The 25,341-nt window shown below is 44.1% G+C and overlaps 1 protein-coding gene across 1 annotated transcript; it reads right to left on the reverse strand.

Annotated features, from left to right (window-relative positions):
- Positions 1–591: 591 nt before the first annotated feature.
- On the reverse strand, positions 592–24,597 carry LOC137321880 (collagen alpha-1(X) chain-like). Its single transcript, XM_067984693.1, has 3 exons — positions 24,547–24,597; positions 24,321–24,410; positions 592–2,494 (listed from the first exon to the last, which is right to left on the reverse strand). Exons 2-3 carry the CDS (start codon positions 24,391–24,393, stop codon positions 639–641), a joined length of 1,929 nt encoding a protein of 642 aa, XP_067840794.1. The 5' UTR covers positions 24,394–24,410; positions 24,547–24,597; the 3' UTR covers positions 592–638.
- Positions 24,598–25,341: the final 744 nt, after the last annotated feature.

The following is a 25,341-nucleotide window of genomic DNA, read 5'->3' on the forward strand; positions in this document are numbered from 1 at the left end:
CTGAGAAAATGTATTGCGTTGTTGTAATGTTAAGTTCCAAAAGGAATGGAACTAGAAATTCAATCTTCATGATCGTTGTTAAAATACAATATTGTTGAGACACTATCTGGCAATAATTTTTAACTTTAATTTTCTTTCATAGAATTTGGACAAAAGCAACTTTATATAATAATGCTGAAGATATTAAAAATCCTCTTCCGAGTTTGTAATAACTGAGAATACAATTCATATGTTAAGAATGCAATAAAATGTATACTTATTATATTTTATAGCATTTGCAATATATTTGGTGGTATGCTTCCATGAGTTATTTGATTTCCTTTCACATGCGACAGAAATTTTGCATTTGCTATCTTTCTAATGAGTATCTTTAATGTATTGAGTAGCATGTACTTGAACACTGATTCATACTGCAAAACACCAGTATTTTGTTCAAAGTGAATTCATTTACCAGATAACTCCAGCAAAAAGGCATAAGGTCGTCAGATATGCAAGCTGCTCATTAAACGATACTCTGATGATTTATTAATCTGTCCTTTCCTGCATGCCTGTATAATTTTTTTAAGTAAATTTTATTTCCTGATCAAAAATCCTTTATTATCAAACTGTCATGTAGTAAAATCACTTGGATTATCAACTCACAACTCTACCTCTTTCAATATATTTGCTCGGTGAACCAGAAATCCTGAGAAGGATGATTGCATTTTATTAGAGGAATATAAACCATTAAACCGTTCTGAAGGCAACTGTAAATATATTTTATCCATTTCCTGTAGCTGTAATACAGCACTCCCTGAGGCTTGATCAATCTTCTTTTCCTTGAAGTCATCATATGTGTACAGAATCGGTTTACCATTTTTGTACAATGCAACTTGAACACTTCTGCTTTTCACATGGATGTGATATGAGAAATAGTAGATGCCTGATACTTGACATGTAAAAATTCCAGTTTTTGGATCATAGTTATTAGCTTGATTGTACAGTATTCTGTCAAAAGCTACTGGTAATCCTGTTGTAGAATATGGTGCAGAGAGAATGGCTTTAAAACCTTGGCTAGTATTTGACATTCCTGCTATTTGTCCAAATTTAGTGTAAGCATTGTATCTGCTTAACTGCATGACAGTTACTCCTGCTGGACCTGGTGGACCTGGTGGACCAGGGATACCTGGAGGTCCTGATGATCCCCGCGGTCCTGCATCACCAGTTATTTTCATAGCTTCTTTCAACAGGGTTCCAAATAGGAAAGGGTTGGATTGGCCTGGTGGACCTTGTGGACCTGGATCTCCTCTCTTTCCTTTTTGTCCTGGAGGGCCTTGAGGCCCAACTAGACCTTGTTTGCCAACATTTCCAGCAGGTCCCATCTCTCCATGATCGCCTTGAAGCCCCAAGGGCCCTGGATCACCAAGATCACCTTGAATACCAAATTCACCAGGTGCACCCATGGGTCCTTCATTACCTTGTGGACCAGGTGGTCCTTGTTTTCCTTGTGGTCCTGGTATACCTTCTTCTCCTGGAATTCCTGATTTTCCTGGAGCACCTGTTGGTCCTTCTTCTCCTTGTAATCCAGGAATTCCATGCAGCCCTATTGCACCAGGTTCTCCTGTAGATCCTGCACTGCCATTTTTACCTATAAAACCTTGCATACCTGCTAGTCCCATTGGCCCTGGTGCTCCTTTGGGTCCTGCAGCACCGATTTCTCCATCTATTCCTGGATCTCCTTTCTCACCAGCATGGCCATTAGCGCCTTTGGGACCAGACTCACCTTTAGGGCCTGGCAAACCTGATTTTCCAATAGCTGAGGGGCCAGTTTTACCCGGCATACCTTGTGGACCCGGAGGACCCTTGACCCCATTTAACCCTGCAAGACCTGGTTTACCATCTGCTCCTGGCATTCCAATTGCTGTACCAGGTGGACCTTGTGATCCTCTTTCACCAGGTAGACCTGAAATTCCAGGTACACCAGATTTTCCTATTTCACCTTTCTCTCCTGGTGTGCCAGAAATACCAGGAACTCCTGGTGTACCTGCAGTTACTTTTCCAGGAGGTCCAGCATCACCTTGTGGCCCTGGAGAACCCTCTTCTCCTGGGAATCCAGGAAGGCCAATTTCAACCTCACCTTTTTCCCCAGGCAGACCCGGTTCTCCTGGTTCTCCAATTTTTCCACAGTCACCTTTTGGCCCTGGAGAACCTGGTAGTCCTTGGGGACCCGACTCACCATCTACAGATAATGCAATGACTCCAGGAGGACCTTGAGGTCCTGGAGGGCCTGTTAGTCCTTGTAGCCCTTGATATCCTATGTCACCAATTGGTCCAGAAAGTCCTTTTTCACCATTTTCTCCTTGTAATCCTGGCATTCCTGGTCTTCCCATATAAGACACTCCTAGTATACCTGGCAGTCCAGGTGATCCACATATACCTGGGGGCCCTGGATTCCTAACACCTGTTGTTCCTGGTGGGCCTCTTGGTCCAGGTAATCCTGGTGGACCTCTGATACCTAGGAAAAGAAATAAGCACAATTTACCATATGGCACCAAGAATAAGTATTCCTTACCATTTAACGTTAAAGAATTGAAATTGTGAAGGCTTTTAGTGGATGACACCTTAGCCCGGGCCTGCTCATATATTTAATCAGAGATATCCATGGGCCCAAGATTTGACCAGTACCAGGCTTGCAACTTAGTTAATGACATCAATGGAATTTAAAATCGGGCGGGGTATAAAACAGGTGACCGATCGGATTCTGTCAGCTTTCAACTGAACAGGTTAGGTTAAAATTACTCCACTACGTTTGTAACAGTCTTACACCATAGAATCAAACATAAGGAGCTGGAATACAAAGGGGTGGAAGTTATGTTACAGCTGTACAGAGCCCTGGTTAGACCCCATCAGAAGTACTGTATTCAGTTCTGGGCACCGCACCTCAGGGAAGGATATATTGGCCTTGGAGGGAGTGCAGTGCAGATTCACCAGAATGATACCTGGGCTAAAAGGGTTAAATTATGAGGACAGGTTGCATAGACTAGGCTTGTATTCCCTTGAGTATAAAAGATTAAGGGGCGATCTAATTGAGGTGTTTAAGATGATTTGATAGCGTAGGTAGAGAGAAACTATTTCCTCTGGTGAGGGAGTCCAGAACAAAGGGCCTAACTTTAAAATTAGAGCTAGGCTGTTCAAGGGTGACATCAAAAAACATTTCTTCACACAAAGGGTGGTGGAAATCTGAAATGTTCTCCCCTAAAAAGCTGTTGAGGCTAGGTCAATTGAAAATTTCAAAACTGAGATTGATAGACTTTTGTTATACAAGGGTATTAAAGGTTACAGAACCAAGGTGGGTAGATGGAGTTAAGATACAGATCAACCATGATCTAATTTAAAGGCAAAGCAGGCTTGAGGGGTTGAATGGCCTACTCCTGTTCCAATGAGTAAAGCTCTATCTTGTTTCAAAGTATTTGTATTATATAATTTTAAATGAAGAATTTAAAGCAGCCAATACATTGTGAATCTCTGTTGACTGATTTCTGTCTAGAGTTAGCTATTAGTTTGGAGGGACAGGCCAGCGATTTTCTGATGTGCATTCATGTCACATGAGGTAACTCACCATGAATGAGTACATTTTCGGTCGGAAACAGTTGGAGCTTGCGCCATGCTGGCAGAATCCCAGCCCGATCTTGAGGCCTCAATCCACCAGTTCTGCACCTCGCAGCTTTAAATTTAAATGCAGCCAGGGCCTCAAAATCATGGGGCCTCTGCCACCAGAATGGGCGGCCGGTCAGTGCTTTCCACCGGTCGTTCGCCCAAAAGTCAAAATCAACCCCACTAAGTGTCCATGTAAAACAGGCCATTATTGAAAGAACATTCAGCCATTGTGGAGATTACTCTCTCAGAGCTGAGTGCCATCATTAGCTATAGAGCTTTTTGCTGCAGTACTTGTTTGTGAATCAGATTCTTTTGCATTTTTAGTTATATTTGCTGCTGATTTGATCTGTGGTCTAGTTTTTGCATTTTTGACTTGAGTATTTTCCCATTTCTGACTTTTTGCTGCAATTTCAGAACCTGAAATCATAAAAGGAATCATACATAGAATGTTACAGTAAAAAAAGGCCATTTGGCCTATCAAGTCTGTGCCAGTGTTTTTGCCAACATGAGCCATATCATCTAATCCCACTCTCCTCACTGCTATACCCTTTAATGTTTCTCTCATCCAAGCAAATATAGTCATAATAATTATGTTTAAATCACAGAATATATGTACAAATGGTAAAAGCATTAAAAAATTTAAAAGTAGTGACACCATGTGGCCAAACAACACATTGCATGATATAAAGTTTTAAAGGAAGTATAATATGCCAATCTTTCCATATTTAATGTATTGAACAACGACGACAACAACTTGTATTTATATAGTGCCTTTAACGTAGTAAAACATCGCAAGTTGCTTCACAAGAGCATAATCAGACAAAAAATTGACACCAAGCCAATTTGTGGATGACACCAAATTGGGGGGTATAGTTAATACAGAGGAGGACTGTGACAAAACACAGGAAGACATTAATAAACTTGCAGAATAGACAGGTAATTAGAAAATGAATTTCAGTACAGATAAGTGTGAGGTGATACATTTTGGTAGGAAGAATAAGGAAGCCACATACTGCTTGGATAATGAGAGTCGAAATGGGTTAGAGAAGCAGAGGGATCTGGGGCTACAGATACTCAAATCACTAAAAGTTGTGACACAGGTTAATAAGGCCATAAGAAAAAGCAAAAGAAGCACTGGGGTTCATTTCTAGAGGGATAGAATCAAAAAGCAGGGAAGTTATGTTAACCTTGTATAGAACCTAGGTTAGACCACACTTGGAGTACTGTGCACAGTTCTGGGCCTTGTTATTACCAGGGAAGCTGTGGGGGGGGGGGGGGGGGGGGCGACTGGGCGCGTGGGTAACCCGCACAGTGAAATCGGTCCGTTCCCCACGCGATCGTGGGTAAATTGAAGGCACTTACCGTGGCTTCCAGGTTTCCCGTCGTCAACCTGCGCAGCGGGCGGACTGTGCACCCACATCACAGGCAGTCAGCTGGAGGAGCTCTATTTAAAGGGGCAGTCCTCCAATGCTGCTCCTGCAGCAAACAACCATAAGTACAGCATGGAGCAGACCAGGGGAAAAGCTGCTCCCAGATTTAATGATGCCTCACTCCAGGTCCTACTGGATGGGGTGAGGAGGAGGAGGGATATTTCCTACCCAGTGGACGGGAGGAAGTGGCCCATCTCTACCACCAAGAAGGCCTGGCTCGAGGTGGCAGAGGAGGTCACCGGCAGCAGCAACGTCTCCCACGCATGGCTCCAGTGCAGGAAGCGCTTCAATGACCTAACCAGGTCAGCCAAAGTGAGTACACTTACTCATTCTCCTACACTCCGTCTTCCACATCACCGCCCCCACCCCACAACTCCTTCTGCACTGCCAACACTACTCTATCACATCACTCCTCACACCCACTCAAACCTCATCCTCAACTTACCTGCATTTACTCACCTCCCCAGTACTCATCCCGCCACTACCACTCAACCCAATCCTCATACAATGTCATGGTTCTGTCTCATACTCTTTCACAGTCAACTTCACCCAAACCAATGCATTCAGCGGTTGGCCACGTTACCATCCCTCACTCACGCCCTCTCTTCTTTCTCCCCTTATAGGAGAAGAGAGCCCAGAATGCACGGGAGAGGGCGAAGACCGGAGGGAGGCTGCAACATCACGGACACGGAGCAGGAGGCTCTTGAACTGAGCTGCACCCTTGAGTGCCTGTCCTTCGGGAACGCCGAGACTGGCACCCGACAAACGGCTGGTGAAAGAACTTTAACATACAGCATTCACAATAGCAAATGATGTTAACATGCCTTGCCATCTTCAGTACCTCAACATCTGTCATCATGCTTAATATTGCCTTCTGTTCTCTTACAGGCCCTTCAACGACTGCCGTAACGGCGGAGGGCGATTCCTAAGAGGACCTGCCGGCCTCTGAGGGGGCACCATCATATCTGAGTGAGCCATCCACCAGCACAGATACACACACCTCGGTGGGTCCCCGTCCTCAGTTAGTTGGGGTCGCACATGGTGAGTCACCACACACATGTGAGCACGAGCAGACACTGGTGGCAGGGGCAGCTGTGGAGAGTCCACATCGGTGGTAACACTCTTCTCCAGGCTCTGCTCAGCCGGACTCAGATGCTGAACCCTGGGGGCCATCCTTTAAAAGGAGAATGATCGAGGGCAGCAGTACATTTGCAAGGTGCTGGAACAGGTGCCACGCGCACTCTTCACAATCGCGCTGAGGATGGAGGAGTCCAACTCCTGCATGAGTGAAATGGTGGCACAGATACAGGAGGGAATCTCTGAGATACTGTCACAGGGACGTGAGGGCATCTCTGAGGTAGTGTCGCGGGTAAATGCGGGAATGTCTGCGATTGATGGAAGGCTAGCCTCCATCGAGCTTCAAGCACGGCTCACAAATGAGTCCATTGAGGCCCTGACAACGGCCCTTCGGACTCAGGGTGAGCAACTTTCTGCCGCCTTAAACAGGCAGGCAGATACTCTGGCACTGGCCTTACAAGGCTTCACACATGTCCTCCAAACTGTCGTCCAGCAGGGTGGTAGGGGTGATGTGGGCCTGGCCCAGGAGAGGAATGATGGCGAAAGGGGACATGGAAGTGGGGACGCCACTCAAAGTGCTCCCACATCTCACCTGTTGCCCCCCTCCAACCAGTACCCGCAATGCTGCCTCCTCTCCAGGTGGTCAAGTCTGCCCTGTACAGGTGCAGGTGGAGCAGTCTTTGGAGGGGCCCTCACGGGCACCAAAACCCAGAGGGCGTAGGCCCAAAGCATCTAATTGGTCAGGGCATGAACAAGAGTAACCTGCCACTACCTCTGTTGCAGCCACAGGAGAAGCACCACGTAGGAGTACTCGTAAGCATAAGGTGAAGGTTTTGTGAGCACAAAGGGGATGCACAAGAGTATTTGACGGTTTGTCATGTTTTTTATTTATATTTGATTTTTGTTAATGGCACATTAAATATTATTATTGTCACCACTACTGCCATGTCTTGGCCATTCTTGATTGGCTTGTGTGATAGGTCCCTTTCATGAGGTTCACCATGAACACCCACACTTGATGCCACCCATTGGGTCACCCTACAGTGGGTGTATGTGTAGTTGCAGGACTATTTTGTGCAGGTGCCTGTGGCGCAGCACTGTTGTGGAGCTCCACGTGGCAGAGGTGGATGGCGTGCCTGGCGAGGCTGGTGATGTTGCTCGTCCTCGGATGAAGTGATGATTGCAGCTATGGCGCCCCCCATCCTGACGGTGTCAGTTTGAGGGGGTCCGCAAAGTAGGTAAATGTGTTTGCACAGCAGAGTTCAGGGTATAAATTAATAATTTTGAGTGAAAAGACAAAGGTGTTGCAGCCAAAACTTTGTCTGAAGTGACAGAGTGCCCTGCTGCAATAAATGAGGTTTTCCCCCCAACTGTCAAATAATCCTTTGCATCTCTCACTGGCTGCTGGCTGAAACATGTCTGCTCCAACAGGGAATGTTTCCCACAGCATGGGAAACACGCTGAGGATCCTTCAAAATTGCACCCCTGCCAAAATCTCCACTCAATGAGGTCTGTCAAGTACCTCAACCATCTAAATAACTATCTAAAGCAGCATCCCGACGGCTTTAATTGCTGGTGGGAGTCCCGCATGCGGGAGCTGTGCGCGCACCTGAACCCGTCATTGGGGAACCCGGAAGTCAACGGTTTGGAGCCGGGCTCTGAACCCGCTATGGGTTTCCGCCATTTTAGGAGCTCCTCCCGCCCCCAACGCACCCGCTCGGCTATCCGAAAATCGGCTCCGTGGTCTCCATTTAATAAAAAGGATATAGAGGCACTGGAGAAGATGCAAAACAGATTTACTAGGATGATACCAGAACTGAGAGGTTATACCTATCAGGAAAGATTGAACAGACAGAGGCCCTTTTCTCGAGAAAAGAGAAAACTAGGGGGCGGTGACCTGATAAAGGTCTTTAAGATTATGAAAGGGTTTGAAAGGGTAGACGCAGAGAAAATGTTTCTACTCGTGGTGGAGACCAAAACTAGGCGCCATAAATATAAGATAGTCACTAATAAATCCAATGGGGAATTCAGGAGAAACTTCTTTACCCAAAGAGTGGTTAGAATGTGGAACTCGCTACCACAAAGAGTAGTTGAGGTGACTAGCATAGATGCATTTATGGGGAAGCTAGATAAACACGTGAGGGAGAAAGCAATGCTGATGGGGTTAGATGAAATAGGGAGGGAGGAGGCTTGTTTGGAGCATAAACACCGGCATGGACCTGTTGGGTCGAATAGCCTGTTTCTGTGCTGTACATTCTATGTTATTCTATGTAAGCCAAAGGAGGAAATATTAGGACTGGTGACCAAAGGTTTGATCAAAGAGGTAGATTTTAAGGAGCGTCTTAAAGGAGGAGAGAGAGGTGGAGAGGTTTAGAGAGGGAATCCCAGAACTTAGGGCCTAGACAGCTGAAGGCACAGCTGCCAATGATGGGGCGAAGGAAGTCAGGGATATCTAATTTGAATATGTCCACAGAAATCCCAGCCATCCCATTCAAATGGCTTTTTAAGTGAACCCCAAATGAAAAGACAGAAGAAAGAAAAATTATGGACAACATAAGGAGTCCAGGAATGGCGTCAAATAGCTATGGTTGAAGCTGAAAGAAATCTAAGGGTATTACTACGCTCCACACTCAACATATCCAATCAGTGTAGAGCTTCAATCAACATAGCAAATAGATTACTGAACTATATAGCCAAAACAAGTCAAACAAAGTCATGTTCAAATTGTATAATGCTTTGGTCAGACACCCTTTGGTCTGCCCAAAACTTGCTGGTCTTCCAGTGTAAGGAGCTGTCCTCGACAGAGTGTTGCAGACTGGCACATTCCAAGGTCCAGGAATACGTACTCAGGGATGGACTGAAGCTGGGTGCGGCCGCCGCAAAGACTCTGTGGGGAAAGGCAACTGTTTAGAGCCTTCCCGCCATTGTATACCGAGGAGCTGCAATCAGGGAAAAACCTCCTCGGGTAGAATGTAAAATTCAAATTGATGTAATGTACCTGTAATGAATCTGTAATGTGCCTGTAATGAATCTGTAATCAATAATCTGTATTGATTGTGATGCAGTGAGGCACCCTAGAGTGTCATGAACTGTAATTATGTACAATGTGTTAATTGAACTGTACTTGATGTAATCTGCAAATTGTATAATCTGTATTGTGTATGTTTGGAATGTGATATGACAACTGTATTGTATGTATTGTTGCAAATTTTATATATAAAAGTATATTTTTTGAAAAAAAATGCTTTGGTAAGAACACACCTTGTGACCGATAATATGAGGGAAGGTGCTTGATGCACTTTTGCTAGCCACTCCCCAGAAAATTGGGCATGGCGACCAGAGGCTCATAACATGTCAAAGGTGTTCAGCATACCACAATACGGGCAGCCCTGGCCTCTTGGCACCAGTGACACATTGTCTAGTCCAGTGTCTACAGCACAGAAACAGGCCATTCGGCCCAATGGTCCCCTGTTACCCATCCAACCCCATGCCCCACACTCTTTTGCACTCACCCCCACCCCCATCCCTAGAACGTTCCCATTCACAGACATGGCAGACTCCAGCCCTTCACTGGCTGCTGATGCCTTACAATGCAGCCCAGTCATTATGGGTATGTCATGAGGGGTGTACCGTGATCACAATTAAATTATGCATTAAAACAAAAGCAAAATACTGCGGATGCTGGAAATCTGAAGGATGGTCAGGATTGGGAACTAAATATACCAGGTTATAAGGTCTACAGGAGAGATAGGGAAAATGGAAGAGGGGGAGGAGTAGCCTTAGTGATTAGAAATGAAATCAATTCAACGATAAAGGAGGATATAACGAGAGGTAAGCAGCCAACAGAGACCTTTTGGGTTGAATTGAGAAACAGGAAAGGATCTAAGACTATAGTGGGAATTGTATATAGGAGCCCTGGCAGCAGCTCTGAAGTGCTAGATTGTATAAATGCAGAGATTAGACAAGCGTGTAAGAAAGGCATAGTGGTCTTAATGGGGGACTTTAACCTTCACATAGATTGGGGAAAGCAGACTAGCAACTGTCAGAAAGGTAGTGAATTTCTCGAGTGTGTCCGGGATAGTTTTCTACAGCAGTATGTCCTGGAGGCAACAAGGGGGCAAGCCATATTATATTTAGTAATGAGTAATGAACCAGATTTAGTTAACAGCATAACTTTGCGTGAACATCTATCCAATAGTGATCATAACATGATCAAGTTCAAAGTAGTGTTTGAAAGGGAAAAAAGTGAATCAGCTGCTAAGATTCTGGACTTGGGTAAGGCCAACTTCAATGGGATGAGACAGAGACTGTCCACAGTAAACTGGGCAAATCTGTTAATGGGTAAGACGACTGATGATCAGTGGGAAATGTTTAAAGAAACATTTAACGTGATACAGAACCGGTTTATACCCCTGAGGGGCAAGAACTCTACTTGCCAAAAAAAAGTCATGGACAACTTAAGAGGTAAGGGACAGTATAAGACATAAGGAAAGGGCATACAAAAAGGCAAAAAATGGCACAGATCCTGGCGAATGGGAAAGATACAAAGATCAACAAAGAGCACAAAACAGATAGTAAGAGCTACAAAAAGAGAGTATGAAAAGAAACTTGCAAGGGATATCAAAACCAATACGAAGAACTTTTATAGTTATATTAGGAAAAAGAGGGTGGTCAGGAGCAATGTTGGCCCCTTAAAAACTGAAAGTGGGGATATTGTCATTGACAATGGGGAAATGGCAGACGTTGAATAATTACTTTGCGTCAGTATTTACAGTAGAAAAAGAGGATAGCATGCCGGAAATCCCAAGAAAACTAATATTGAATCGGGGACAGGGTCTCGATAAAATTAACATAAGTAAAGCAACAGTAATGAAGAAAATAATAGCACTAAAGAGTGGCAAATCCCCAGGAGCAGATGGTTTCCATCCCAGGGTTTTAAAGGAAGTAGGTGAGCACATTGCGGATGCCCTAACTATAATCTTTCAAAGTTCTCTAGATTCAGGAATTGTCCCTCTCGATTGGAAAATTGCACATGTCACTCCGCTTTTTAAGGAGAGAGAGGGAAACCGGTGAATATTATAGACCAGTTAGCCTAACATCTGTTGTGGGGAAATTGCTGGAGTCTATAATTAAGGATAGTGACTGAACACCTCAAGAATTTTCAGTTAATCAGGGAAAGCCAGCATGGATTTGTGAAAGGTAGGTCGTGCCTGACAAATCTGATTGAATTTTTTGAAGAGGTGACTAAAGTAGTGGTCGGGGGAATGTCAATGGATGTTATTTATATGGACTTCCAGAAGGCATTTGATAAGGTCCCACATAAGAGACTGTTAGCTAAGTTAGAAGCCCATGGAACCGAGGGAAAAGTACGGACTTGGTTAGGAAGTTGGCTGAGCGAAAGGCGACAGAGAGTAGGGATAATGGGTAAGTAGTCACATTGGCAGGATGTGACTAGTGGAGTCCTGCAGGGATCTGTCTTGGGGCCTCAATTATTCACAATATTTATTAACGACTTAGATGAAGGCATAGAAAGTCTCATATCTAAGTTTGCCGATGACACAAAGATTGGTGGCATTGTAAGCAGTGTAGATGAAAACATAAAATTACAAAGCGATATTGATAGATTAGGTGAATGGGCAAAACTGTGGCAAATGGAATTCAATGTAGACAAATGTGAGGTCATCCACTTTGGATCAAAAAAGGATAGAACAGGGTACTTTCTAAATGGTAAAAAGTTAAAAACAGTGGATGTCCAAAGGGACTTAGGGGTTCAGGTACATAGATCATTGAAGTGTCATGAACAGGTGCAGAAAATAATCAATAAGGCTAATGGAATGCTGGCCTTTATATCTAGAGGACTGGAGTACAAGGGGGCAGAAGTTATGCTGCAGCTATACAAAACCCTGGTTAGACGGCACCTGGAGTACTGTGAGCAGTTCTGGGCACTGCACCTTCGGAAGGACATATTGGCCTTGGAGGGAGTGCAGCATAGGTTTACTAGAATGATACCCGGACTTCAAGGGTTAAGTTACGAGGAGAGATTACACAAATTGGGGTTGTATTCTCTAGAGTTTCGAAGGTTAAGGGGTGATCTGATCGAAGTTTATAAGATATTAAGGGGAACAGATAGGGTGGATAGAGAGAAACTATTTCCGCTGGTTGGGGATTCTAGGAGTAGGGGGCACAGTCTAAAAATTAGAGCCAGACCTTTCAGGAGTGAGATTAGAAAATATTTCTACACACAAAGGGTGGTAGAAGTTTGGAACTCTCTTCCGCAAACGGCAATTGATACTAGCTCAATTGCTAAATTTAAATGTGAGATAGATAGCTTTTTGGCAACCAAAGGTATTAAGGGATATGGGCCAAAGGCAGGTATATGGAGCTCGATCACAGATCAGCCATGATCTTATCAAATGGCAGAACAGGCACGAGGGGCTGAATGGCCTACTCCTGTGCCTATGTTCCTATAAAACAGGAAATACTGGAAACAGCATTTTCTGTTTTTATTAAATTATGCATTATCTGGTGAGGTCTGCCCATTGGCACAGCCTCTGGTTGCATTATCAGCCCCCTTGAGTATTGCATCTAGTTCTGGTCACTGAGACACAAAGGGCACATTGAAGCCTTCACGGCAGTCACAAAAGAGCCACAAGCTGGATCTCTAATGCCAGAGGGCTGCATAATGAGGAAGGACTGGAGAGACTTTTCAGCTTTGAAAGGAAGCACTGAAAGGTGATTGTGGTATGTAAGACAGAAATGGCATGGAAAAGAAAAATCCAGAACACTACTTCAAACTAAACTAGGATAGTAAGGCAAGAGGATATAAGTTCAAACAAATAATGGACAAATTTAGAACTGATGTTAGGAAATTCTTTTTGATACAAATAATAATTTGCATATCAAATGGACTTCTGGGTGGAACAGTGGAGGCAACAACCTGGGATCATTGAAGAAACAGTTGGGCTGTGATGGATGAATTAAGATGGTTCCAATGGCCTTCCTCTGAATTTGACTTGTGAATTTAGAAAATGATTCTCGTGTATAGTGAAAAATTGCCCCCAAAAAAGAAGGAACTGGATTCCCTAATGGATTGACGGCACTAAACTGGAATTTCCATTTTTTCTCTTTTAAGTATAAAGGTAGGACAACAATCCCAATGTAAGAGGAAGGGTTTTTTTTCCTTTTTCTGTTTTGATCTTTTTTATCCTTTTTAATGACGTGAGCTTACACGATCAAGAGAGAAATTTTAAAACATATGTTTGGTAGTTATTCATACACCACCATGGAAAATAAGAACCTAACCAGGCAGAGAAAAGAACTAAAAGAACATGGCTGAAACTGGAGAGAGGCGGGAAGATTTTTTTCCAAGTAGTACCAGCTATTCACCAGCAGGTGATATTGTTGTGCTTTATAAAAAATCAATTGATAGATTTGTTTCACATGAATGTAACTAGATTCTTTTACCTTTTTATTTTTGCTGATTTCCACAAACCACTGTCCATTTATTGCTTTGAATCAGCGGTGTGGATTCGTTTCTAATTGCACTTTGACCCCACTGAGTGTGCTGACTATTTTTACACTACTTGTCTGTTTTATATGTGTGTGTATCAGGACGTGGTACAATGGAATGGCAAGGCACGATACCTAGACTAATAAGGGCCCTAAATTGGGCTGTGTAGCGCCCATTGTTTCGGCGCTGCACGGCCTCTCCAACATCCAAAATGGCGTCTTGGATGCGCACGCACGTTTCCTGCGTGACGTGCGCCAGATGCCATCTTGTACAGGAGTTTGCGCAAGCGCAGATAACTAATGCTGGAATCATGTAAAGTAGGGAGAAAATGGCTTCATTGTGTGCAAAGTTGATTTAAAGTGATAGACACCATTTTGGGACTTAATGCTGAACTCAACGCACAGTCTTAACCACGACCATCTGAACGTGTCTTCGAGTGCCTGAAGGACCCTCACCAGTGCTATTTAAAGGGACCATGCAGGATTTACAGGTTAGTGGCTGGATTATTACCTCTGGCTGCTGAGACATTTGTAACTGTTTTTGAAGGTCTCCTACACTTGAATACTAGAACGCGGGGACATAGCCTAACATTTAGAGCCAGGACGTGCAGGAGTGAAGTTAGGAAATGCTTCTACACGCAAAGGGTGGGAGACATTTGGAACGCTCTTCTGCAGTCGGCAGGTGATGCTAGCTCACTTGTGAATGTTAAATCTGAGATTGATAGATTTCAGTGAACCAAGGGTTTAAGGGATATGGGGCTAAGACGGGTATATGGAGTTAGGTCACAGGTCCATCATGATCTCATTGAATGGTGGAACAGGCTCGAGGAGCTAAATGCCACGGCCACTTGCTGCCTCTTGATTTGCGTCACCTTCTCCATGTGTGTGCCTGGGTAATGTTCCTGTCATGGTTGAGCAGCTACCACAGTGTGTGTGGCCTGTGAGTTGTGGGTGGGCGGCTTGAAACAGTGGTAACGTGTAAGGGCGAGAGAAAGCACCTGATTGGAAGAGTTGAGTACTGATGGAAAGAGTTTGTTGGTATGTGGGTGATGGGGGGTGTAATGCGTGGTGCAGTTGGTAGGAGACGCCACTTGCCAGTTGACCTCACTCACCTTGACCACTCATGTCAAAGCATTGAACTTCTTCCTGCACTGCATCCATGTTTATGATGCTGTGTACCTGGCATTGACTTTGTCCCCCGCAGCCTCCCACTGCCTTTTGAGTCTATGTCTGAAGGGCCTCTTGTCCTCCCCCTGCGGATATAGGATGTCCCTCCTTCTGTCCACCTCTTGCACCCAAGGTCTCTAATGCATTAGCAGAGAACCTTGGTGCATGCACTCTCACAGGCCTGGTACAAACACAGATCGGCAGATTGGTGAGGTCTGGCGTGCAGATTGGAGGATGTGGGATTTAGTAGTGCGCAATCTTTATTTAATGTTTTAACATAACTCATCAGTGTGTAAACATAGGGATGGGACCTGCAGCTGTGTTTTACTTATGCAATGTCTGATCTCTGTTCAGACTCCATGCAGACAGTAGACTGTTATTTTCAGCAAATAACAGGTACAAGTTACCTTTAAGAGATTTCTGAGTTGATAGTGAAGAAGATAGCTGTAGACTCCAAGTAGATATCAATGGGTTGGTGGAGTGGGCGGAAAAGTGGCAAATGGAGTTCAAACCGGAGAAGTGTGAGGTGATGCACTTAGGGAAGGCAAACAGTAAAAGGAAACACGCAGTAAACGGGAATATATTGAGGGGGTAAAGGAAGTGAGAGACCTCGGAGTGCATGTGCACAGGTCCCTGAAGGTGACAGGTAGATAAGGTTGTGAAGAAGGCATACGGAATGCTCTCCGTTATTAGCTGAGGTATAGAATACAAAAGCAGGGATGTAATGATGGAACTGTATAAAACGTTGGTAAGGCCACAGCTGGAGTATTGTGCGCAGTTCTGGTCACCACATTACAGGAAGGACGTAATTGCTCCGGAGAGAGTGCAGAGAAGATTTACAAAAATGTTGCCAGGACTTGAAAATTGCAGCTATGAGGAGAGATTGGATAGGCTGGGGTTGTTTTCCTTGGAGCAGAGGAGGCTGAGGGGAGACTTGATTGAGGTGTAGAAAATTATGAGGGGCCGCGATAGAGTAGACAGGAAGTACCTGTTTCCCCTAGCGGAGAGTTCAAGGACATAGATTTAAGCTGATTGGCGGAAGGATTAGAGGGGACATGAGGAAAAACTTTTTTACCCAGAGGGTGGTGGGTGTGTGGAATTCGCTGCCTGAATTGGTGGTAGAGGCAGGGACCCTCAACTCTTTTAAAAAGTACCTGGACCTGCACCTAAAGTGCAGTAAGCTGCAGGGCTATGGACCGGGTGCTGGAAGGTGGGATTAGAATGGGCACCTGGTTGTTCTTCGAGCCGGCGAGGACACGATGGGCCGATTTGTTCCTTCTGTGCTGTGTCTTTTCTATGGTTCTGTGGTTCTAAGAAACATCCTCCCTTTAAGCAGTGGCGCTCCCTCTGGTGGTGGAAAGTGTGAATTGCATTGATTCTATGTGCAAGGCCTGGAAAGGAACGCTGATTGCAGGTAAGTGCTCCCTTGGGTCCAAACTTGCGTCTTGCCTGCCCAGGGTCCTTCGGGTGCAGGGTATTAGCGCATCGCGCTACCATCGGCCAGAACGGACCATTATCCAATTTTTCCCCTAAGTACCTAATCTTGAGTAGATTGGGCAGTTTTTGAAGCAGTGTCCTGTTGACAGGTACAGAGAAACATTAGCAGAGGTCGCCCACAAGTAACTGTGAAGGGAGAGTAATACCTAAAAGGCAGAAAGGGATTCAAAAATTAAAATTCTCCACTTCCACTTTTTCTTTTTTCTGGTCAGTTTTTCTCAGCCAATTAATCTCCTTCTCCCGAGGGCATTGACTCATTGGTTATGATTTCACAGATTCCTTCTTGTACCTCACCCAAGTGAGCATTAGTTACATGCGAGTCTTGACATTGAGGGCTCGATTTTGCAATGGTGGCTGGTTGGCAGCGGGGGGGGGGGGGGGGGGGTTAAAGGTGCGCGTTGCAAACCCGCATAAACAAAACTTACCGTTTCCGACGCGATCGCATGGTGATTGCTGATGATTAACGTCCTCTCCGGGTTTTGCGCCCGGCAGCCAACCTGATTGACAGGCTGGCTACCATCAGGAGCTGCAACGCGATGTCGGGGAGGGGAGGGGGGGAAGAGAAAGAGAGAGAGTGAGACGTCATCCAGCGCTGGAATGGAAGATCGGGGGGAGAAGGGAAGTTTGGGAGGAGAGAGGGGAAGATCGGGAGGGGAGATGGGAAGATCGGGAGGGGAGAGGGGAAGATCGGGAGGGGAGAGGGGAAGATCGGGGGGGGAAAGTGGAAGAATCGGGGTGAGAGACTGGAAGATCGGGGAGGAGAGGAAGATCGGGAGGGGAGATGGGAAGACCGGGAGGGGAGAGGGGAAGATCGGGGGGGGAGAGGGGAAGATCGGGGGGGGGGGAGATGGGAAGATCGGGAGGAGGGGGAAGATTGGGAGGGGAGATGGGAAGATCGGGGGTGGGGGGAAAGGGGAAGATCGGGGGGGGAGAGGGGAAGATCGGGGGGGGGAGAGTGGAAGATCGGGGGAGGAGAGGGGAAGATCGGGAGGGGAGATGGGAAGATTGGGAGGGGAGAGTGGAAGATCGGGGGAGGAGAGGGGAAGATCGGGAGGGGAGGGGGAAGATCGGGGGGGGGGAGAGGGGAAGATCAGGAGGACATTGGGGGGTGAAGAGGGGGACATCGGGATGGTGAAGAGGGGGAGTTCGGAGAAGGAGACATCGGACATCGGAGCAGGGTGGAAAAGTAGGTTCATTTTGTGTTTTAACTTCCTTCAATGGTTTTTTATTTAATTTATTTTGTTTCTTTTTCCCTGATCCGGCCCTTCACGCCTGGTTTCACTTGGTTTCACCAGGCGTGAATCAGAAGCGGTGGGCAAGCCGCCCAGGTAAGTTAAAAATCGATACAATCACTTAACCTGTCACAGGTAAAGTGCCTTAATTACCTCAATGAGGTACATTTGTCTCTTTAACTGTCTTTGCGCCGGCTTTAATTGCCGGTTGGACTACCGGTTTCGGGTCGCCCACGCGCACACAGGTGGGTCCCTGGGAAACACGGAAGTTGGCAGGTTGGAGCCGGCTTCTGAACCCGAACAGGATTTCCACAATTTTCGGAAACCCCCCACCCCGAACTCACCCACAATTTCCCCCTAAAACTGAGCCCTGAGTGTCAGTACGTTATTCGACCTCAGACAGCATCACAGCTGAGCTTGATCCTATCCTCCCCTAAATTCATACATGTGCAATTCCAGCTGGGGCCACTGGTTATCGATCAGAAGCAGAATCCCTGATCAATTATTTTCTCTCCCTAACCCTGGGGCATCAAAGGCAATCATAGGGCTGCTATTTCTATCTTGGCTTAGTTGAGCAAATTTGACACAGAAAGGGAATTAAATGTGAGACTTTCCTTGTCTGCATGGACTTCCAATTTAATTTAACAATTTCAGCAAACACTCCCATTCACTATAATATGGCAAGATTACAATTCTAGGAGCATGTTCACTGCTTGCTTTTTATATGTTTCATCAGTAGCTTCAATACACTGGAGGTTATATTGGATAAACTCTCAGGATGACAGCAATCCTGCTCCCATCCCTGCCACTCCACCAATGTTCTTGCTGTTGCCTGTCAGCCAGCCAGGCCAGACTGCTGCAGCCCAGGCCAAGATGATGCAGTCTGAAGCCGGGCCCTCCCGCCCAGAGCTGCTCGAGGCCATCCTCCAAGGCCATCTGCACACTCCTCAGTTGAAGGTCAGCAGCCTTCCACCACCCATGCTCCAGCCACTGGGGATGCACCTCATAGGAGCAGTAGGAAAGATAAAGAGATAAATGGGTTTGATCTAGTAGCCATTACTGAGACGTGGTTGCAGGATGACCAAGGTTGGGAACTAAGTATTCCAGGGTACTTGACTTTTAGAACAGACAGGCAAAATGGAAAAGCGGGGGTGAGGGGTAATCCTGATAATAAAGGATGAGATAAAAGAAGTAGTGAAAAAGGACCTTAACTCAGAAAATCAGGATGTAGAATCAGTATGGGTGGAGCGAAGAAATAACAAGAGGCAAAAAACATTGGTGGGAGTAGTTTATAGGCTCGCTAACAGTAGTTATAGTGTTGGACAGTGTATAAATCAGGAAATTAAAGCAGCATGTAACAAGGGTAATGCAATAATGGTGGAGGACTTTAATCTTCACATAGACTGGGCAAACCAAATTGGCAAAAGTAGTTTGGAGGACGAATTCATGGAATTCATTCGAGACAGTTTTCTAGAACAATATTTCGCAGAACCAACTAGGGAACAGACTATTTTAGATCTAGTGTTGTGTAATGAGACAGGGTTAATTAGTAATCTTATAGTTAAGGATCCTCTCGGGAGGAATGATCATAATATGATCTCTTATGGTCTTATAATATGATAGAATTTCATATTGAGTTTGAGAGTGACGTAGTTAAGTTCGAAACTAGGGTCTTAAATTTAAACAAAACCAATTACTAAGGTAGACTGGGAAATTAGATTAAAAGATGTGACGGTAGATAAGCAATGGCGAACATTTACAGGAATAATTCATAATTCTCAATGAATATACATTCCCTTGAGGAATAAAAACTCCACGGGAAAATGATCTAATCGTGGCTAACTAGAGAAGTTAAGGATAGTATTAGATTAAAAGAAGAAGCTTAGAATGTTGCCAAAAAGAGTAGTAAGCCTGAGGATTGGGAGGGTTTTAGAAATCAGCAAAGGATAACCATGAAATTGATAAAGAGGGTGAAAATTGAATATGAGAGTAAATTAGCAAGAAATATAAAAACAGATTGTAAGAGCTTCCACAAGTATGTAAAAAGGAAGAGATTAGTGGAAGTAAACATGGATCCCTTAGAGGCAGAGACAGGAGGTGGCATCCTGCGCACTTCACATCGGAAGTACGCGCACGCATCTCAGACGCCATTTTCAGTGCGTAGGTGTCCGCGTAACGCCTACACAACGGGCGCTACACGGCCCAATTTCGCCCCCGCTTTTTTTGAAAAATCAGATCAATGTTCCATGTCAATAAATCTGTCACAGAATCAGTGCATAAACTAGGAAAATAAAATCTGTTTTAAAACTTCAAATGAACTAAAAGCATGTAATTCTATGGTCAAAGGAACTAGCAGAGTTTCTATAAAAAATTAGCAACAGATTCCATTGCTCTTTTTAAATATTATCACAAACCATTGTGTTTAGTTCTCCCTAATCTGTTATTTGGGAATAAAAGTGACCTTGAAAACTCTTTTCTGATTACTCTTATAATTGTATTTATATGTTTCTACAATATTTGTGTTTACATAGGAACATGGGAGCATAGGAACAGAAGTAGCCCATTCAGCCCCTCGAGCCTGTTCCGCCATTCAATTAGATCATGGCTGATCTGTATGTCAACTCCATTTACGCGCCTTTGTTCCATATCCCTTGATGCCTTTACCCAACAAAAATCTACTAAGCTCAGTCTTGATTCTTACACCCTTGTTCAAAAAAGTGTGTAAGGATAAACCCAGCAACTACAGGCCAGTCAGTTTAACCCTGGTAGTGGGGAAACTTTTAGAAATGATAATCCGGGACAAAATTAACAGTCACTTGGACAAGTGTGGATTAATTAAGGAAAGCCAGCACAGATTTGTTAAAGGCAAATCATGTTTCACCAACTTGATTGAGTTTTTTGATGAGGTAACAGAAAGGGTTGATGAGGGCAATGCGGTTGATGTGGTGAATATGGACTTCCAAAAGGCGTTTGATAAAGTGCCACATAATAGGCTTGTCATCAAAGTTGACGCCGATGGAATAAAGGGGGTAGTGGCAGCATGGATACGAAATTAGCTAAGTGACAGGAAACAGAGAATAACTTCAGCGTGCTCTGCTACTGGAGGAGACCAATATACAATGACAATGGAGTTGAGGTACAGATCAGCCATTATCTAATTGAATGGCGGAACAGGCTCGAGGGGCTGAACGGATTACTTCTGTTCCTATGCTCCTATGTTCCTATGTAAGTTGTTTTTCGGATTGGAGGGCGGTATACAGTGGTGTTCCCCAGGGGTCGATGCTAGGACCATTGCTTTTTTTGATATATATTAATGACATGGACTTGGATGTACAGGGCACAATTTCAAAATTTGCAGATGACACAAAACTTGGAAGGGTAGCGAACAGTGAGGAGGATAGTGATCGACTTCAAGAGGACATAGACAGGCTGGTAGAATGAGCAGACACGTGGCAGATGAAATTCAATGCAAAAAAGTGTGAAGTGATACATTTTGTCAGGAAGAACGAGGAGAGGCAATGTAAACTAAAGGGTACAATTCAAAAAGGGGTGCAGGTACAGAGAGGTCTGGGGGTATATGTGCACAAATCGTTGAGGGTGGCAGGGCAGGTTGAGAAAGCAGTTAAGAAAGCATTCAGGATTCTGAGCTTCATAAATAGAGGCATAGAGTACAAAAGCAAGGAGGTTCTGATGAACCTTTATAAAACACTGGTTCGGCCACATTGTGTCCAGTTCTGGGCACTGCACTTTAGGAAGGATGTGAAAGAGGGTGCAGGAGAGAATTACTAGAATGATTCCAGCGATGAGGGACTTTAGTTCCGTACATAGACTGGAGAAGCTGGGGTTGTTCTCCTTACAGCAGAGAAGGTTGAGGGGAGATTTGATAGAGGTTTCAAAATCATAAAGGGTCTGGATAGAGTAGATAGAGAGAAACTGTTCCCATTGGCGGAGAGGTCAAGAAGCAGAGGACATAGATTTAAGGTGATTGGCAAAAGAACCAAAGGCGACATGAGAAAAAACTTTTTTACACAGCGAGTGGTTGTGATCGGGAATGCACTGCCAGAGGGGGCAGTGGAACCAGATTCAATCGTGGCTTTCAAAGGGAATTGGATAAATACATGAAGGGAAAAAATTTGCAGGTCTATGGGGATAGGGCAGGGGAGTGCGACTAGCTGGATTGCTCTTGCAGAGAGCCGGCACAGACTCGACAGGCCAAATAGCCTCCTTCCATGTTGTAACCATTTTATGATTCTATGAACCAAGCATCCACAGCTTTTTGGGGGAAAGATTTCCAAATTTCCACTACCCTTTGCATGAAAAAATGCTTTCTGATTTCACTCTTAAATGACCTAGCTCTAATTTTAAGATTATGCCCCCTTGTTCTGAATTGCCCACCAGAGGAAATAGTTTCTCTGCATCTACTCTATTGAATCCTTTGTCATTTTAGATTAGATCATCCCTCACCCTTCTAAACTCAAAGGGAATACAAGCCAAGTTATGCAACCTGCCCTCATAATTTAACCCTTTAAGCCATGGTATCATTCTAACGAATCTGGGTTGTACCCTTTCCAAGGCCACTATATCTTTCCTGAGGTTCAGTGCCCAAAACTAATCGCAGTACTCCTGTCATTAATATACATGGTGAAAAGCTGGGACTCCAGTATAGATCCCTGGGGAGCACCATTTGGCACATTCTGCCAATCAGAGGAATCATTGAATCTTAGAAAGTTATGGCACAGAAGGAGGCCATTCGGCCCATCTTGTCCGTGCCAGCCGTAAAAGAGCTATCCAGCTTAATCCCACTTTCCAGCACTTGGTCCGTAGCCCTATAGGTTTCGGCACTTCAAGTGCTCATCCAAGTACTTTTTAAATGAGTTGAGGGTTTCTGCCTGTACCACCCTTTCAGGCAGTGAGATCCAGACCCCTACCACCCTCTGGGTGAAAACATTTTTCCTCAGCTTCCCTCTAATCCTTCTACTTTAATCTATGCCCCGTGGCCACTGACCCTTCTGCTAAGGGAAATAGGTCCTCCCTATCCACTCTATCTAGTGCTGTCATAATAATGGATGTTCCCATTATTCTTAGACTTTGTCTACTAACTCCCAACCAATTACCAACCCATGTCACAAGGTTACCTCCAATTCTATGTACTTTTATTTTCGCTAATAATCTGCAAAAATGGTACATGCAATTCATATTATTTTTCCCTCGTATTTGTTAAATACAAAAATGATCATTAGTAACATGAAATTTACAAACAGTCACTTAATTACATTGGAAGACCAAAATCTTAAATTTCCCCAGCACTTCACTCTATCACTGGAATTGTAATGATATTTTTAGACTGCATTTACATTGCAGCTATCAGTCCAACACCAATCCATTACAGAATCAATTCCACCCAAGCAGAACCTAATTAATACTGCCTGGCCGAATACCAACCTACATATTGAGACCGGAAAGGGGGCAGTCGTACTCTCAAAATATTTAGGATATTTAAAACAACACTGCATATGATTATTAAGTTTCAAGGGAGCCCCTGAGTAGTTTTTAAACCAGGCTTGGCACCTGCAAAAGAGTCATTTTCTGTGCGGAGTCAAAGCCAAGCAAAGGAAGACATCCTCCCCCAAGGGGGTTTTCACACTGCTGCCCCCTAGAATCAGATTGGGGCCTGACTCTGGAGTCACACTGTCAATTTTACTTTGCTGCAAAGTAGAAATTTCATTCTCTTCATGGGCAGAATTGGCAGATAGGTGGAATAGAACAGAAAGGCAACGTGACAGACATCAGGAGAGTAAAGATAAACCAGAGCAAAGCTGTCTTATCTTCCTCCCAGAGCAAAGGCTGGGGCAGAGAGTGAAGATAAACATATTTCAAAATAAATAACAAAAGGAAGCAAGTGGGAAATACACAGTTTACAGAGACAAATAAGAGTCAGTTTTCTTAGATCTGTGCTGCACCTAGGAGCAGTATATAATCAGAAAACCGGGCAGTTCGGAGCGCATGTTTGAAAGGAACCCACCCAATCTCCCTATGACATTTAAATAGCAAATGTTTAATATCACAGGTAGCAGAAAGAGGAAACTGTTTCTTAAGAATCAAAAAGCATAATACGAAAGCAGACGATGTTTATTTCACCTGTAAGATGTGGTCCTTAAATAATCTCAGTTGTTCCATTATACATTTCCTTTCCTTCATCTCCTGGATTTTGTTTTGTGCATCTGTCCCGATTTTGTTACAGTCTGTCTTTTATCGCTTATTGTTTGTCTCAATACCTCTCCCAGCTCTGTATTTTGCATTCTTTTTATCATGACTTTACAGTCTCAGTCCCTTGTGAAATTGTAATGTGCTCACATTATCGATTTTAGAATTGGATTATTATTATGGTACAGCCAACAAGGAAGCCCAGCCGAATACTTTTTCATAAAGACAGTGCTCCTTTAAGCAACATATTTTCTCAAATAAGGAAGTAGTTGAAATTGAGATTGACATTGTAGAAAGTGATTACTTGGCCATCAGTTTACAATTAAATAAACAGCAAATATCTCCAAATAATTTCTTCTCATTGCTGTCCCATCTATCTTTTCGCTTTGGGGGATGCAATTCTGCAGATTTTTTCCTTGTTTCCAGAATAGATATACCGAATAAACAAATATTCATATTTTGTTTTCCAGTATTATTTTCATATAATTTTGCAGCACTTTCAAGAAAGGAAAATCACCAAAACCACACATGAGTTGTATGATTATTTTGGAACAATAACTAAACATACCGTAATAATTTGTTCCTGAGATGAAGTTCACAGAAAGCAGCAGTAGAAGTGAACTTATTTCTCTTCGTGCCATATTTACAGGATCAGCTCCTTAAAGGATTAATAGACATTGTCACAACACACTAAAAAAAATCTATTAGACAATAAGAGGTACTGGTCAATTACAGCAAAAATTGTGTAAGTATAAGGCTGTAAGAAAGTAAAATGAATCCCAGGACAGTAATACCTGTGTCAGAATGAAAAATCTACTTCCCACTTCTGGATAGAGGCCCATTCAGATCACACTGCAGCAGGAATGTTGTGTCTGATGGAGGGGCAGGCTGATGTATTTATACGCAACTTATTCAACAAGTAATTTAAAAAGTAAATCACAGAGAATCTTCTTTACCATGTAATTATGAATGTGCTGAATGTGTTGTTTTTATGGACAAGTCAGTGCAGGTGAGTACATACTTGACAAAGTTGACTTACCTTCTTGGCAGCAATCTCCACATTGTGCAAACTCCAACCTAAAGAATCCTTCTTACTACAAACATGTCTGGCTGCGCCCTGTCGCGAGCAATTTAATATACTGTGGCATTGCTCAAGGTAAGATTGGGGTTATGCTTCTTTATAATGATGAGTGTAACACCAGGGGGTCCAACCTGTTGCCCCCAAGCCCTGGCGTTTTTGTCTTCAAAACCTGGCAACTCAGTCCTATTTGCACTTCTATTTCTTATTTGATGGTTTGTCCTGCTTGAATTTTGTAGGCCTAAAAGTTTGAAAAGGACTATTTTTAGTTATGCTACCTCATTTGTGAATGAACTTTAAATATGAATTCCTAGATCTGTTAGTATCAGTGGCTTCAGGTATGTACAAATTAATGAGAACATGGATTTAAACTTTACAGCCTAGTGAGAATGGGGCAGTAGTGGGCCGAAAATGACAGTGCACCACTTACCACCCCATTCCCGCTCCCGATACAGCCACTGTGATTTCCGACCTGTGGTGGAAATGGGCAGCCAGACCACCTGCCTGTTTC

The sequence above is a fragment of the Heptranchias perlo genome, chromosome 5 (genome assembly GCF_035084215.1).
Source record: "Heptranchias perlo isolate sHepPer1 chromosome 5, sHepPer1.hap1, whole genome shotgun sequence".
Lineage (NCBI taxonomy): Eukaryota > Metazoa > Chordata > Chondrichthyes > Hexanchiformes > Hexanchidae > Heptranchias > Heptranchias perlo.